Source organism: Marmota monax, unplaced genomic scaffold (assembly GCF_021218885.2).
Source record: "Marmota monax isolate L192 unplaced genomic scaffold, Marmota_monax_Labrador192_F-V1.1 WCK01_AAM20220418_F8-fsc00266, whole genome shotgun sequence".
Classification (NCBI taxonomy): domain Eukaryota; kingdom Metazoa; phylum Chordata; class Mammalia; order Rodentia; family Sciuridae; genus Marmota; species Marmota monax.
The window spans coordinates 391218-408069 of record NW_026694572.1 but is presented as its reverse complement, the minus strand read 5'-3'; the positions used below and the strand labels follow the sequence as shown (position 1 = coordinate 408069).

General features: G+C 45.2%; 1 protein-coding gene across 15 annotated transcripts in view; it reads left to right on the top strand.

Annotated features, from left to right (window-relative positions):
• The first annotated feature begins 1395 nt into the window (after positions 1-1395).
• The window catches only part of Sun1 (Sad1 and UNC84 domain containing 1), a 43449-nt gene continuing 27992 nt past the window's right edge, over positions 1396-16852 (top strand). For 11 of the 15 annotated variants that reach the window (XM_046420990.2, XM_046420989.2, XM_058571698.1 and 8 more), the window contains exons 1-2: positions 1396-1532; positions 14451-14547. In XM_046420990.2, the coding sequence (XP_046276946.1) occupies positions 14471-14547 (77 nt within the window). In that variant the 5' untranslated portion in view covers positions 1396-1532; positions 14451-14470. Of the gene's footprint in view, positions 1533-2193; positions 2216-2528; positions 2551-14450; positions 14548-15580; positions 15634-16852 lie in introns of those variants that run through there. The other 4 variants (XM_046420980.2, XM_058571694.1, XM_058571696.1 and 1 more) reach the window with 4 other exon arrangements.

Below are 16852 nucleotides of genomic sequence, written 5' to 3'. Positions count from 1 at the left end.
AACCAGATGTCCACCAACAGACTATAGCCACAGGGCCTGTGGAGCCAGCCAGCCACCTGTGGTGAAGTTTCCCTGGCACCTACTTTCCCTAATGTGGACTTGAACATTTGCTATGGAGACCACATGGCCCATAATGCCTCAAATGTCTACCAACTGGCCCTTTGCAAACCTGTCAACTACTAAATGGGACAGATCAACAAACTGTAGAATACTAGTGCATAAGGGGGACAGATGCGTGCAACATGGATGAGGTTCAAAAGTTGCCCACAAGAGCAACTGCTTGTTGTCCCAGCTGCTTAGGAGGGTGAGAGGAGCTAGCTGCTTGAGCCCAGGAATTGGAGGCCAGCCTGGAGACAGCCCACTTCAAAAGAAGAAGGGGAAAAAAAAAAGGTTCAGGTTAAGTAAAAGAAACCATGTTGAAAGGATTCCATTCACAGCACCTTCTGAAAGGCAGGGATAGAGGACAGAAGACAGTGGGTGGGTTGGGCAGAGGGCAGTGACCCCAAGGGGAGGAGGGAACTTTTTGGGGTGAGGAAAATGTTCCATATTTCTATTATGGCAGCAGACAAATACAACTACTTGTATTTGTCAAAACAAATCAAGGAAAGCACTGTAAGAAGGTTAACGTATGGTCTATAAATTATATTTCAATTAAAAAATGCAGACAACCAACCCATATTTGCCCATGCGGGTAGGAAAGGGCACTAGTGAAAATCCAAGGGCAGACCTACAAGTCAGCCGTCCCCCGCCTGCCACCATCCACGTCCCTCACGCAGCCAGGAGAGAAACCAAAAGGAGGTTCACGTTGTCTCCAGTAGGTACCAGCCTCTTGGGGTGCTTGTCCCGCCGAAGGCAGACACCAGATGCACGGTCCCAAAGCGGCACAGTCCAGAGGGCTCCTGACCCCGGCAGAGGCACTGGGATGGAGCTCAGGGCAGCTGCACAGGGAGGGTCACAGCGCGGGGTGCAGCAAGAACCCTCTGGCTGGGTGGATCTGAAAGGGCCTGGCTACAGCGCCGGCAGGGCCAGGAGGGGAGTAGGGCTCCTAGAGAGCACCTCAAAGGAGGGGCGCCCCTTCTGGGGAAAGACCTCGTTCTGGACCTGAGACCCTGGCCGAAGATAAGACCCTTCCCCGAGAGACCCTTCACCAGAATGAAAGACCCGGAGGTAAAACCCCTCCTCCGATGCGACCCCTTGGGGAAATGCTGACCCTCCAACAAGACATCTCAACACCCAAAACGCAACCCGCCCCCCACCACCACTTTCGAGGCGGGCCTACCCCGCCCCGCAACTCAATCCGGGTCCCGCCCTTCCCTCCTGCCCTTCCCTAGCTCCGGCCCGGCCCTTGCGACCGCTGCCCGCAGCTGTCTCCTCATTGGCTGGGAGCTTTAGGTGGAGGGCTCCGGATTGGCTAACGTTCGCATTGCTCCCGTCCCTGGCCCCGGCGCAGCGCGCGATTGGCTGGCACGGCGGGATCCTTCGGGACTGGCCTGGGCGGCGCGGACCAGGCCTGAGGCAGCGGCGCGAGGCAGGTGAGCTCTGCTGGGTTGGCCGGGGCGGGGGCGGGGGCAGGGTTCCCCCCCCCCCCGGGGTTGCGCCTGTGCCGGGGGCGACCCTCACAGTGGGCGGAGACGGTGGCAGCAGGACCGAACTGCGGAGCCGCCAACGGTCTCTGTCCCGGCCCGCCCGTCGCCCCTGCTCGCGGCCAGGCCGCGGCGCCCTTGTATCCCCCTTCCCCCGGTGCCCGTAGCCTGCTGGTGCCGAAGTCCGGCCCCTGGTGCCCAAGCCCGGCCCCCAAGCGCGCTAGTGCCTGAGCCGGGTCCTCGGTTTTCTGAGCGTCCTGGTTCTGGAGCCTGGTCCCCCGTTCCCCTTGAGCGCGCTGGTGACTAAGCCTGGCTCCCAAGCTCCCAGTGTCCTAGAGCACCCGAACCCGACCCGGGTTTCCCCGGGAGCCCTGGTGCCCAAGCCCCGCTCCAGAACCCGGACCCCGGTTCCCCGAGCTCCCAAGCCCGGTGTGACCCCCCGCCGGAGCCCAGCGCTGTGGCACAGACCCACGGTCGCAGGTGCTTGGCGGGGCGCTGAGCGGGCTGGGTCGCCGGTCCCGGCTGCCTGCCTTCGCGCGCGCCCCAGCTCGCGGGCCTTGGCCCGCGTTGTCCATGGTCGCTGTCCGTCGTTGGATGCTTCGCAGTGGCGCTGAGTCTGAACACTCGTGGCCGTTAGTTTTGGGGAGTGTCTTCTGGCCTGTTTACTGTGGGATTTCTTTTCCTTTATTTTTTTGGGGGGCGGGGTAGTGGGTATTGAACCCAGGTGTGCTTTACTACTGAGCTACACTTCCGCCCTCTTGAAAAGATATTTTTCCTTTCCTTTTTTTTTTTTTTTTTTTTGGACAGGGTTTTGCAAAATTGCCTAGATTTGCCTTGAACTCGCGGTCCTCCCGCCTTTCAAGGCGCTGGGATTTTAGGCGTGCGCCACCGAGCTAGGCTTCTTGGTGCTAGAGCCCTAATTTATGTTCTGTTTTCCCGGCTAGATTACCTCGGTCTTTTCGAACAGGTGTGTACCTGCTTGTATTTTAGTTTGGCTACTCTATTTTAAATTCCCTTGAGCGTTTTTTCCCTTTTGAACAGTGACCTCCTGTTCTATTCATAGACTCCCTCCCACCCTGCCCGATCTTATCAACTGGGGGTGATGGCTGGTCAGCGCGTCCCTAGGAACCTTCCCTGTCATCCTTTTTGGTCTTTTCACTGGGTTTTATATTCCCAGGGAAGGGAATTGAATCTGCCTCACTTGAGAGTTGAGGGGAAGGGTTGTCAGTGCAGAGAAGCATTGAGTCTAGAGGAACCTCAGTTTACCCTTCATTTTTGGGGGGTGAGAGCAGAAAGGGGATAGGCATGGCAGCTCGCAGCTTTTTTTCTGTATTTTGGTAAAATGCATATAAAATTTACCATCTTAAACATTTTGAATTGTGCGGTTAGTTGGTATTAAGTACATTCATGGTGTTGTGCAGTCAACACCACTGTCTATTTAGTTCCAAAACTTTGCATCACCCTAAATGGAAACCCTGTAGCCATTAAGCAGTCAGGCCCCATTTTTCTTTCTTCCCACCCCTTGGCAGCCACTGATCTGTTTATTGCCTTTGGATTTGCCTGTTCTGGACATTTCTTATCATTGGAATAATGCAGCATGTGGCCCTTTGTGTCTGCCTTTTTTTGAATTAACATAATGTCTTTGAGGTTCATCATGCTGTAGCACTTATCAATATTTCCTTCCTTTCTATGGCTAAATAATTTTACACTGTATATATGTACCCAATTTTATTTACCTAACCTCTGTTGATAGACATTTCAGTTGTTTCTTCGTGGTGGCTCTTAAGAATTAGTGCTGCTGTGAACATTTGTGTGCAAGATTTTATTTGAGCACCTGTTTCCACTTTTTGGAGTATATTCCTAGGAGTAGAGTTTTTAGGTCATATGGTAATTCTCTGTTTAACTTTTTGAGAAACCGCTCTACCTCAGAGCCCACAGAAAGTTTTTCAAAGTGGCTGCACTATTTTACATTCTCACCAATAACACATATGAGAGTTCCACTTTCTCTACATTCTTGCCAGCATTTGTTATTTTCCTTTTTTAAAACTGTGGACATTCTAGTGGGTGTGAAATGGCATCTCATTTTGTTTTGATCAGCATTTCCCAAATGACACTGTGCTGTTGAATATTATTTCATGTGTTTTTGTATATCTTCGGATAATGTTTGTTTCTTTTTCCTGTGTTTTAATTGGGTTATTTATCTTCTTGTTAAATTGTAGGAATTATTTTGTATTCTGGACACCAAACTCTTACCAGATATATGAGGCTGTCTCTTAGTGCTCAAACTGATGGAGTCCAAATATCTATGTTTCCTTTGTTGCTCATAATTTTGGTATCACATCTGAGAAACCTTTGCTAAATCCTAGGTCACAAAGACTTAGCTGTTTTCTTTTGTGTTTTAAAGTTTTGATTCTGACATGTGGGACTTCGGTCCATTTTTAAATGACTTGGGGCATGATGTGTGTGTGTGATAGGGGCCTAATTTCATCCTTGTGCTTGTGGAAAGCACCATTTGTTGACCCCCTACTGAGTGGTCTTGGCACTCTTGTCAAAATCAGTTAGCCATAGATGTAGGATGGCTGTTTCTGGGTTCTGAATTCTCCTGCTCTGTTGGTCTATATGTCTGTCCTTTTGCTGGGCCACGTTATTGTATAGTGAGTTTTGAAATCGAAAAGTGTGCTTCCTCCAACTTTGTTCTTTTTCCAAGATTGTTTTTACTGTTTAGGACCCATCACTGTTCCATGTGAATTTAAGGATTAGATTTTCCATATCTGCAGAAAAGGCCATTGGGATTTTGGTAAGGATCATAGTGAATCTGAAGATTACTTTGGGAATATTGCCATCATCATAATATTAAGTCTTCCATCCTTCAGTTTGGAAGGTGGGACTTTTAAAATTTCTTTGAACAGTGTTTTGTGGTATTCAGTGTACAAGTCTTATACTTGCTTGGTTAAATTCATTTCTGAGAGTTTTGTTTATTATTTGCAGTACCGGGGAGCTCTACCTCGGAGCCTACTTCCCCAGCTCCACCTGCGCTTTTCTTATTACTATTATTTTATTTTGAGACAGGGTCTTGCTAAGTTGCCCAGGCTGGCCTTGCAGTTTTTGATCTTCCTGTATCTCTGGAATTATAGGTGTGTACCACCATACCAGCTTCTAAGGTTTTTATTCTTTTTGATGCTCTTGTAAAAGGAATTGTCTTAAATTCACTTTCTGATTTTTCAGTGATAGAGTTTAAAAGTACAACTGTTTTTGTGTGTGGATTGTGTATCCTATACCTTTGCTGCTTTTGGTTATTAGCTCTGGTAGTTTTTTAAAGGGTTTTCTATATATGAGATCATATCATCTGAGAATGAAGGTAGTTTTATTTATTTTTTTCAATTTATTTGCTTTCCCCCAACCCCCTTTTTCTTGACTAATAATTACTCTGTCTATAACTTCGAGGACAGTATTGGACTGCAGTGGTGACGTGACAGTGGGCATCCCTGTCTAAATCCTTATCTTAGGGGGGGATCTTTTGACCTTTCACTTTTGAGTGTAATATTAGCTGTGGGCTTTTCAGGGATGCCCCTATATCGTTGAGAAAGTTCCCTTCCATTCCTGGTTTGTTGAGGGGTTTTATCATGAAGGAGTGTGGGATTCTTAAGTGTATTTTCTGCACCTGTTAAGATGATCATGTGGTTTTGCCTAATTACGTCTTAAATAGTCTATGAGGATTTAATTCCTCCTGTATTTTGGCTCCATCCTCCACCCTGGCTTCCAAATGTAAATAAGTGCAACAGTTCTTGAATCTTGGGGGGAGGGGGGGAATGGGTCCTGTGGTGAAAATCAGATATTTTTCAGCATTCCCCATTGCAAGTTTATTATACAGCTTATTCTGGCTTAAGTTTTGTTTTTTTTAATGTTCATTTTTTAGTTGTAGTTGGACACAATATCTTTATTTTTTTTATGTGGTGCTGAGGGCCTCACAAGTGCTAGGTGATCACTTTACCACTGAGCCACAACCCCAGCCCCTAAGTTAATTTTTATTCATCTAATTTCCAAAAGTTTCTTTGTTGTGGCTCTTTTCTTTTTGTTTCCATGGATATATGTCTTTTAAAAAACAGCCCTCTTTTGAAAGGGTGGTGGAAGAGAGTAGAATCTGACATCTGTGTTCATCACATTTTTAACTGGAAATTCCTGGTGACCTATTTTCAAAGAATGCTGGTATTTAATGGCGTATGTTGTCAGCTCATAACCATTGTCTCTTGGTTCTGAGTTTATGACAGTCGAATGGCCTCCTAAATAATCTGCCTATAGCCTTTCCAGATCCTGGAAACAAAGCCAACCTGAATTTGCTCACAATAAATGCAGGCACATTGTTAGGAGAAGTTGGGGTTGGGGTTAGTGGTGCCTGAGGAGGCCTCCATTCAACCTTGCGGCTCACTCTTCCCTGGTCTTCTCACAGGAGGCAAATCCAGGGAACTATAGGGATTTCCTAAGGCCACGGGCATGTGGTCCTGAGCCCTCCAGAATTCTGTGAAGTTTCAGAGCAGGAGGTTGTGGCCCTTTGTTCCCTGTAAGAGGGTTTTTGATATTTAGTTTTTTGAAATCGGCTCTTATCTTTTTCCCCCCTTGCTCCCTAAATTTGGAACTCACTGCTTTTGGGGACTACTTGCACACTCAAATTCAGGTAGAGAATCTGGGAATGCTAGCTCTGCATGTGAACAGTTTACTTCATTGGCCAAAATAAATGAGGAGGTGACAGATGAAAAATACGGAACATGGTACTGCTGCCTATAAGGCTGTTTATTATGTTATAGGTTATAATTTGCTCTATTTCATTAAGCAGCTTGTATAACACAATAACCAGTTTTGCTGCTCAACTTTAGCTGTAAGTAAGCACACTTCATGTGGTCCATGGTTTTCATTTGGTTGCTAGAGGCACCAGTGAATGGCTATGGATTGCAAATTTCAGTGTAGGAGATAAGATCTCTGTGAATGGTGCTCTTTGACCTTTGTGCAAAATTAAATTTCAGGTTATAAGTTGGTGTAAAGGTGCTCATTCTAGACCAGTGGCTGCCAGTGGAAGTGAGAGGGTTCCCTTGGGGCGTGTGGGGTTTAAAAGGAAAGCAGCCCATTGTCTGGCTGCTTTTTTCTTAGTCATTCTGTTTACTCTGATTTTCATGATTGGAATATGGGAGCTATATCTGGAATATGAAAACATCAATTTCTGATTGCTTTGTTTGCCATTTATATTCATGCTGCAAACCTCTTCAGTACTAGAGAGTACTCACCTTTAGCCTGGTGCTTCCTGTTTGGAAAGACAGAACAGCAAAAGGGAAGGGTGATCTAAAAAAGGTATGGATGAGCTGTGTTCGTGAGACAAATAAAATCCTGTGGTTGTTGCTCTTGTTACCATTCCCAGTTATGGTTGGAAATGAAATGGCTGACCCACCAGTTTGGGCTGCATGAATCCATTAGGAGGAGGAATAAAGAGGCCCATGTACACATGACCGTTCTGCTTTCATAAGTTCTTATAGCACTTTGAACAAGATTTTCCCAGAGTATAATCAGATAAGAAGCAGAGAGTGGTGGGGGAGGTGAGTATTTTCAGCTTAATGGCAAAGCAAGTCAAGGGCATAATGATGAGTACTCCTGCTTTGTAGGCACTTACACAGTGTCCCACCACTGGGTGTTAGACCTGCAGGAAAACAGTGCACAATTCCTACCCTTGGAGTTCAGAGTCTAGTTGGAGATACTCATTACTCAATAGTGGTTAGGGTTTGTGTTAATGAACAGAAATGCTGGGAAGCATTAGCTAGGCACTTCACTGGGCTGGAGGCTGGGGTCCCAGGGACTTCCTGAAGGTGATGTCACTACTGAGCCTTTAGGGTGAAGAGGTAAGCCATCACTTGGGCATAGCTAGACCCAGGGATGGGAAATAAAGCGGCTAGAAAATATTTCTTTATTAGAAAATAAAGCAGCTCTTTGTAGGTCAACTATTCAGGTAAGTTTATAAAGAATTGGCTTAAGGGGGAAATACTGGAGCTCGGAAGTCAGTCTGAGTGCATATAAGGGGCTGGCCAGAGATGGCAGGTTGAGGGGCAGGATGAAGAGGAAGAAGCAGGCTTTTAGGGTGATGAGACGGGGGATGAGTGGCTTCTTGGCAAGCCTGGTAGAAAGGTCCAACAGGAAATAAAACCAGATGCAATCCTCCCTGTATACAAACTTGAATTACAGATGAATCAAATAAATTATAAATGGCTTAACATGGACAAGTCAGAGCACTGAGTAGGAAACTGTGTTATAGATCATCCCTTTGCTCTTGGCTTAGAGCACCTTTCTAGAAGCAGTACATGAGCCAGGGAAGACCAGGCCAAGATAGTAACAAGGGGCATCCCTGGCATGTGTCATGTGGAAAGGGCTAATACCTTACATGTATCGTGGTCCTCTAAGGAAATGGGAATAAGAAACCCCTAAGAGCATAAGAAATGCAGTAGGCCCAGAAACACAAAAGGAAGATTCAAGTCATTGATAATTAACACACTCTGTCAGACTGGTGGTATAGGCTCATGGCTTCAGTGGCCTCATGGCAGTCCCATATGCAGGGCTACTCCCCTAGATGGGGTCCTTGCAGTAGAAATTTTGTGGGTAGTCCTTCTAATTGCACTGTTCCCAAGGGAATTCATTACACTCTAGGTTTCTGTCTAAACTATGAAATATTTCTGTATTCCAAAAAGGCTCTTGAACTTAACATGTACAAATCTGGAATAATTTGATCTTGGGCCCTTTGTCATTGTAAGAGGAAGTGGGGTTTTATTAGAAAGTTTGGACCCCTTATAATTAGGAGATGCACACATGTGATAATGCCTCTTCATACTAAAGCTCTCTCCTTATACCTAGAGCTGTTTTCTTGATGCCAACAGCCCATATAGCTTAGCCTCTTCCTGTTGGTTCATCATTTCCAAAAGTGTGCAGAAACGGTACAGCATGGTGAGAGGTTATCTGCCACTGATGATGACTCATTTTTCGTTCTTGTTCCATGTACTGAGGTGGGCAGTGCTAAGCAGGTTGAGTGTTAAAGGGCTCCTTTGGCTGCACCCTGAGTTGAGCTGCAATTTGTGTTTGCAATGGCATTAGAGGTGAAGGCACTGTTGCTGCCTGGCTCATAACTAGAGCCCTGGCCTTGCCTTGGGGAGAGTAAAAGAACCAAGGGGTCTGGCTGCCCCACATCCCTTAACATGGGAAGATGGATTTATCACAGATTCGATATTATACATTTCTAAAGGTTTTGTTTATTGTTTTGGTGCTGGAGAACCCTGGGGCACTGTACCACTTAGCTGCATTCCCAGCCTTTTTTTTTTTTTTTTGTAATTATAGATGGATAGCATGCTTTTATTTTGTTTATTTTTATGTGGCACTGAGGATCAAACTCCAGAATTGTGTACCACTGATCCTGACTTAATACTGATTTTACTTAAAGGGCTGCTCAGAATTTTAGTGTATCTTTGTAAAGGACATAATTAATGAATTGCCTGATAGCAGTCTAGCTGCTATAGAAAACCAAGCCCTGCAGAGGTTAAGGATTTATGAGGATGGAGTTACAAGCGTGTACTCACGGATGTGTGTGTGTTGCACTTGTGTGTATGTCAGTGTTTCTTCAGAAGATTAAGTATCTGCCTAGCAGGGTCAAGTGAGCATCCACTGTAGGCTGTGGTGGGGATCAGGAGCTCATCCCCCCCTGAGGGATGGGGCCTATGGCAGATGCCACTTCCTGGGGAGCTGGGAGTAGGGCCTGGGTTTTGTGCCTTGGATTACAGTGAGGACTAAGAATGCTATTATCTTGGAGAAGCTCTAGACTTGAGCCTCAGAGTTAGATCTGATCAGGGAAGAATGCCGTCTTAAAGGCGGGCATACTGCAATGCCCCTGTGCCCAAAGGAAGTGCCACCCACCAAATTTAAATTTTGCCTTTTCTTTTTCTTTTATTAAATTATTTATTTATTCTAATTTGTTGTACATGATGGCAGAATGCAATTCATTTCATATTACACATATAAGGCACAATTTTTCAAGTCACTGATTGTACGCTAAAGTTTGCCTTTTCTAGTTATATCGGGAACTGATATTGTTTCCTATCAGAAAAGATTGCTGATTTTATTTCAGAACCAGAGTTTTTTCCTGGTCCTTAGCTTTGAGCAAATAGAACAAACCTATTTTTAACTTTATGTGACTTATTCTTTTTGAGATTTTTGCAGCCATGTTTTCTGAATTGCAATGAGGTTGTGCAGACATTCTAAATAGTAAAGATTCATATGATATGAGTGATTAATATGATGTGAGTGGCTAAAACCCATTTTGATGAGAGCATTCACAAAAATTGGACTTTATATTTTCTTCTCTATCATACAATGTGAATCTTACGATCTGTAATATAGGAGATAAATGTTTTTGAAGGAGAAACCTGGTGTAACTTAAAAAGAATCTTAACATCTAATTTTAAAACCATGCTAGGACATGCATATTTATAAAGATATTTCTTTAGATTTGGAACCTAGGTCTGCTCTCCTTTTGCCTGTCATTGAGTTCCATGTTCTCTTGGCCACCCGAAAACATAGGACAAAAGGGAGAGCCCTGCCTAGGTGACAGGTAGCAATGTATCCTCCTTTACTCAAAGATGTCTCTCTAGGCTGCATCTCCCAAAGTGTGTGTTTTCTGAGGTGCTGGCTCTTCATGGTCCCTCTGGGATCCTCCATTGGTCAGTGAGCTGACTTTTAGGAACCCCGGCCACGGGGCTCTCTGAGATGAGGCAGGCCCAGCTCCTGTTTCTGAGTTCTGCACAAAATTGGGTTCAAGTTAGTCATCCCCTTCATAGAGTCAAAGGCACCCATAAGGAACACAGCTTGAGTAAGATGATAGCAACCGTGACACTTGACACAGGGCTGCAGGAGAGCACTGCAAGAGCAAAAAGAGTGAAGCCTGAAGATAGGGGCCTCTCCTGTAATGTGTCTGTTTGCAAACTTGTCGACTTACAGGTTCTTTCCAAGATCATCTTATGCCATTGAAAAACATTTGTAATCCATTTTTCAGTTGGAGTCATTGCTATTCAGATTGTGAATGCAGATTCCTCTCCTGAGTCTGAGACTGAAGCCCCACCCCAGCAGCCCCCACCCTAATGGAAGTGGAGATACTGAGCACTTCTTTAGCCACCAGTAGAACTAATGTCACTGAATCTCACCCCCAAGTGTTCAGATGTGTCTGTAAGGAGCCAGTGCTGTGCGTCTGCCTGAGCTGTGCACACTAACTGGTGTGCTTATTTAGAGCAGCAGCGAGTTAATCTTCCACTTTGAGGATTGCTGAACTAGGAGGGAAATGTCATCGTTGTTGTTGTGTTTGTTTTTTTTTTTTAATTTAAAGCATAGATTATTTAACGTTATTCCATTGTATGATTATGGTTAGCATTTGAGTATTTGGCCTCTATCAAGTACTGCCTTACATGCATTATGTCATTTAGTCCTTTAAAATTTTATTTCATTTTATTTTATCCTACAGTTTAACGTTCAGTCTTATACAGCACTGAAAATGAAAATATTCTGAGTCCTTATCATGATGTGTTTAGAGGGAAAGAAGACAGGAAAGGAAAGAAGCTGGGGAGAGAACGGTAGAAGGAAGGACCAAGGATGTGGGGAGAGTTTAGTTCTGTCTGGCACTTGAGAGATGACGGGCTGGTCACCCTCCCTCCTGGATTCTGAGCCCACACCTCCTCCTTTGTATGAGTTTGTTCTTTTTGTCCTGGAGGGGTGTGTGTGCGCACATGCATGCGCACTTGTATGTGCTCTGGGATATGAAGGGTGGCCAGAACATCTCCTTACGCCTCAGATCTGGTCGGGCTAGGCCAGGTCAGGTGGGCCAGGCTCTATGTTCTCATTTACAAGTATTAGGAAATAAAGTGATGGACTCTGTACATAGTGTTATGCTTTGATGTGTTTCATGGGAGAACGTAAACCCAAGATCCATGTGATCCAGGTGGAGTTGGACTAATGAAGAAAGAGTAAGTCATGATCACATGCAACAACTGCTGAGCCATGAGTGTGAGGTCTCTTCTCCACAGTTACCTTCTTATTCTTGCTGTCCTGCCCTAGGCCTGGCTGCCTGAGTCACCACATGTCCACGCTGGTTCTCTGTGGTGATGTGGGCTTTGTCATATTTGTAGTTCCATTCATCAAACTTTTTCCCAAACCTCTACCAACTGCATCTTGCCCAACTGTGGGTCCTTTTCTGCCTCCTTCTTCTGTAGGCTATTGTGTCCCAAATAGGAAGTAGAACTCATGACACGTGGCTGCTTTGGTTCTTCAACAGGTTTGATTCAGAGTTGGCAGTTACATTTCTCCTTAGATTGTGGGATGGGGCTCTGCTGTATGTGGCACAGGTTAATCACACATCCCACTGACTGCAGGAACCTTGGTGGTAGTTGATCCTGTGTGTTGCCAGATGCTCAGGTTCCTTTGTTACCCTGAGTCTCTCATATGGCCACACATGTGAGAACATGTGATGTATGTGGGTACTTTTGTCCCTGGCACCCATCTTCTAAGAGCTACACACTCTCCTGTGCATGTATTAGCCTGAGCCACGCCCACCCCACTTGCCTCACCCAGGGAGCCTGCAGGCAGGGCTGTCAGCAACAGGGCAGAAGAGGAGTCCAAGTCCATGCCTGCACACATGTGTCTGCATCACCCAAATGTTGGGACACATGTACCTCCATCTCATGGTCTTAGGGCTTACAGGCATTTGCATTCATTTGCTTATGACATTGTTCTCAGATTTCAGGCATGTGAAGCCAGTCCCCATTCACTAGTACCAGTGGACTCTTGATTAGAAGACACTTGGTCGGAATCAGTAAACTTTTATCCTTAGGTTAATGGTGGGAAACAGTGCGGGCACAGTGAAATATGAAAGTGAAAATCACTTTGGGGAATGAAGCAGGAAGTTTGGTTTTGATGGTGAATAAGAAGGGATGAAAACAAATCAGTTGGCCACCTACCCTAAAGGATGAAATGGTAATGGGATATAATATCATTACTCATCCCAGTGTTATGGTTGCCTAGTGAATCATTACCAAACACAAGGGCAGCCAGAAGCCATTATTACATTGCTACTGAGGTGTGGCTCTGTTCCGGAGGGCAGCGGGAGTGGGGCTCTCTTAACGACTCAGAGCAAGTGTAGAGGCAGGACACTCTGTACCTTGACATTCTCTAGGTGTTGATTAAAGTAGGAAAGGGGAGATTGAGGCAGTTAAACAGGTATTAAACCTTACATGAATTAAATAAGAATAGTTAATTTTACTTTCAAAAAAAAATTATTGTGTAAATGAATAGAAAGCCAACTAAGAGTGCACTGTGCTCGTCTAGTGTGTTCTGGTAGCATTGGTGGGCCAGGTGCCCCAAGAAGAACCCAAGAGTTACCAGGTGTTCTTCATGTGCAGGAGTTTTGTGATATTTGTTGAAATTAGTAGATATGCTGAGCACAATGTTGGCACCTATAGTCTCAGGTCCTTGAGAGACTTTGGCCTCTTGAACCTGGTTCTCTTGAACCAGGAGTTGGAGGCCAGCCTGGGCAGCATTGTGAGGCCCTGTTTCGAAAAAGAAATTAGGAGATGCAGTAACATTTATACACATATTCACATACACACACGGTGTTCTTTATTTGTATATGAGTGTTTAATTTTCAAAAGTGTATTTGTTGGGCTGGAGGTGTAGCTCAGTGGTAGAGTGCTTGCCTAGTGTACAGGAGGCCCTGGGTTTGATCCCCACTACTGTAAAAGAAAGGAAGGCGGGTGGTGAGGGGGAGTTTGGGTAATATTTTTTAAAAAATTATACACATTAAAGAACTTTTGTCTTAGTTTATAGAGTTCAGTCATTTATATATAAATACTTTCTTGCCCAAGATATTATTTAGATTTGTTTTTTTTTCTTCTTCCTTAGATTTTTCAACAACAGGTTTTTGATTTACATTACTACTATGAGGGCTCTTAAATTCAGAGAGGGAGGGAGAAAAAGAGAGAGAGAGAGAGTGTGTGTGTGTGTGTGTGCGCGCGCGCGCGTGTGTGTGTTTGTGTTTTGCATGTGTGTTCTCTTGAGTGAATATTTTTAGCCAGTGGAAAGTTTGAGTCATTCCAAAGAAATTAAAATGGCAACCTGAAGAACAATGTGCTCACACACACACCCTGCCTTTTCTTTTTAAGGGATTAGTCCCAAGGCCCTGTGAGCTACTCCCCAGCCCTTTTTATTTTTATTTTGAAATTGGGGTCTTACTAAGTTGCTGATGCTGACTTTAAACTTGTGATGCGCCTGCCTTGGCCTCCTGAGTCACTGGGATAACAGGAATGTGTCACTGTGCCCATCTCACTACCCTTTAATTAAAAATAATCTGTTTTATGAGGGGAGTATAATCAATGTCCTAAACTTTTTTTTTTTTTTAATTCATCCCATAGTTTGTTTTCTGATTCTGAGGTGCTTGTGAAAACTTCAGCTATCTAGTAAATAAAGTATTATAATGCTGCTTTCTGACCGTGGAATAATTAGTTCTATCTTAGATAATAACAATGAAACTTTATTCCAGAAGACTAAGAACATTTTGACACCTTCAGGAATTTAAAAATCTATTTCAAAAAAGGGTTCTGAGTACTTTGAATATTTCTTTGAAAGTGCCAAGTTTTCTAAGTCCTGCCCAGTATTTCTCCCATGACTTTTCTGTGGGTGTAGTGGGGAATAGATATGGCAGAAGCCCTGGGCTTGTAACGGAGAAAACTTGTCTCCTTTGTTAGAAATCAAAAACCACTCATGGCTCATGTCATCAGAGTTCTTACCACCCTTTCTCTGCCTCTGCAGCATGATCTGAGACGGCGAACATGGACTTCTCTCGGCTGCACACATATACCCCACCCCAGTGTGTGCCGGAGAACACTGGCTACACCTACGCACTCAGGTGAGGTGCAGCGCCCACTGGGGCCTGGCTATGAGGCTGCATGTTGCTTAAGTTGGTGGAGATACAGGGACTGGAGAGCACCACCAGCTATGGGTTAGAAGGTGAAACTGAAGAAACCTGCAGCCTTCACGTCTCATTAGATTACAGAACTGACGTGTTGACACAGAGGCTGAGTTAGCTTTGCCTGTGCATGAGCACCCAGTCATTGCAAGTGACCAGCAGATTTAGGCCCTACCTGAGGGCTGCGATCTCAGGAATAAGTCTGTGGCTGTGACCAGTGTTTGGGGATTTATACAGATGGGGTGGTGTATGTGATAACCTGGAATAGGGTTTGCCTTTAGAGAGCCCACAGTTTGAAGAGTGTGACTTTTCTTGGGTGCTATTTCTTTTTAATTCATGTCTGATATCCTAAAGTTTGACAGTTGAGTCTTCAAAGTTGCCCATCCGCCCTGGCTAGTTTGGTGAGGATCTGACTAGCAGGAAGGAAATCTGGGCACCTGGCAAGATGCATCAGGCTCATGGGGAAAGTGCTTTTATAATTATTCAGTGGCTTGTTAAGAATATATGAAAAAGGGTGAAAATGTGAAGGAAACCTTAAGAAAATTAGCAAGTGTTTTAAGAAAAATACTTCTTAACAGTGTTGGTTAAAGTTCACATTTGACGATCGAGCTTTTGTTCACAATTCCAGGTCTCAGTGTGTTCACATGAGGCCTGTCGTATGCCAGCTCAAGTTAAACTGTTCTCTATTCCTGTAGTGGAGCATAGAAAGTTATTCTTGGTAATTTATTTTTAGCTCTTAGGACCTATTCTAAAGACAATTTTAGAAAGTGCTATGTGTAGGGTCTCTACATTGGGAAAGCTACCCTTAATTTCAGTAAAATTTACAGCCTTTCTTCAGTTAGACCTTCGGGTAAACTTGTGGCCAGGTGGAGTGAGAAATGGAGGAAAGGTAGGCAGGGGCTGGCCAGGTGTGGCCAGCCCAATTGGTGAAGGGGAGGGGTGTGGCACTGAGTGGAAATTGTTTTATCCACAGGATTGGCTGAGAGTCTGTGTAGATACTGATGGTAAGGAGAGTTGGAGATTCAGGTAAGGAGAGTTGGAGATTCAGGAGAGAGGGCAATAAATGACAGAAGGAGGGAAGGTTCTTCGAGAGTGGAAAACTTGGTTCAGAGCACAGCACACAGGCTTGGTTGTAGGATTCTCCTTCCATTGCAGAAGGAAGGAAGAGTATGTGAGTCAGGTTCCCTAGAGGAACCAAACCAGGGTAACGTGTGCATGTGGGTGTGTGGAGACAGACTGAGGACAAGGAACTGGCTATCCTGAGACATGCAGGTGAGTCAGCAGCTATGATGGAGAGCCAAAGGTGCAGCTGCAGTTTGAAGGCAAACAGACTAGCAGCCCCGGAAAAGCTCATGTTCCAGGTTGAAGGCTTAGGGCTGAGGGGACTCCCTTCTGCTTTGGGAGTGTCTGCCTTGTGTTCTGCTCAGGCCTTCACCTGACTGGATGAACCCACCATGTTGTGAGGTCCTGCTGCTTTTTGGGTGTTCTGATTCAGATGTTAATCTCATCCAGAAGCCCCCTCCTAGTGACACAGAAATTTTACGACCAAATATTTGGGTACCTCATTGCCAGTCAAGACAGCACACAAAACTAACTACCACAAAGATTTGGAAGCACCCTGAGACTGGCTGTTGTGTGGATCTGGTGGGGGTGAGATAGCATTCTTTTTTTATTTTTTAGTTATCGGCGGACACAACATCTTTGTTTTGTATGTGGTGCTGAGGATCGAACCCATGCCGCACACATGCCAGGCGAGCGCACTACCGCTTGAGCCACATCCCCAGCCCTGAGATAGCATTCTTACAGTGTCTGGCATTTCTGGGAAGGAAGAAGCGGGTCTTCCAGATGGAAGGGAGGAGATGGTGACATCGGAGAGTGGTGGAGAACAGGTAGCCAGCAGATAGCTAGGTGCTACAAAGCTCTGCAGAGTGGACACGGGGATGGGGTGCCTGCCTGATGGGGAACTTTTGAGCCACAATTCCCCTGCCAGGGCTCTGTGTGTGCAGCTTCCTCCTTAGACAATTGTAGCTCCTCTTTTGATTGTGCAGGGGTGGCCTCCACTATTGGGCACCTTGGCATGTGTAACACCTGTCTTCCCCAGGGACACAGATTATTCGGTCAGTGTTTTGACTTGGGAAACTTGCTAGCCACACAGCACAACGTATCTCTCTATTTAACTGCATTGGCCTAATGGCCGCATGGCAGGTACTGGAAGTTACTTTGTCGTGGACTCACGGTTTTGCTT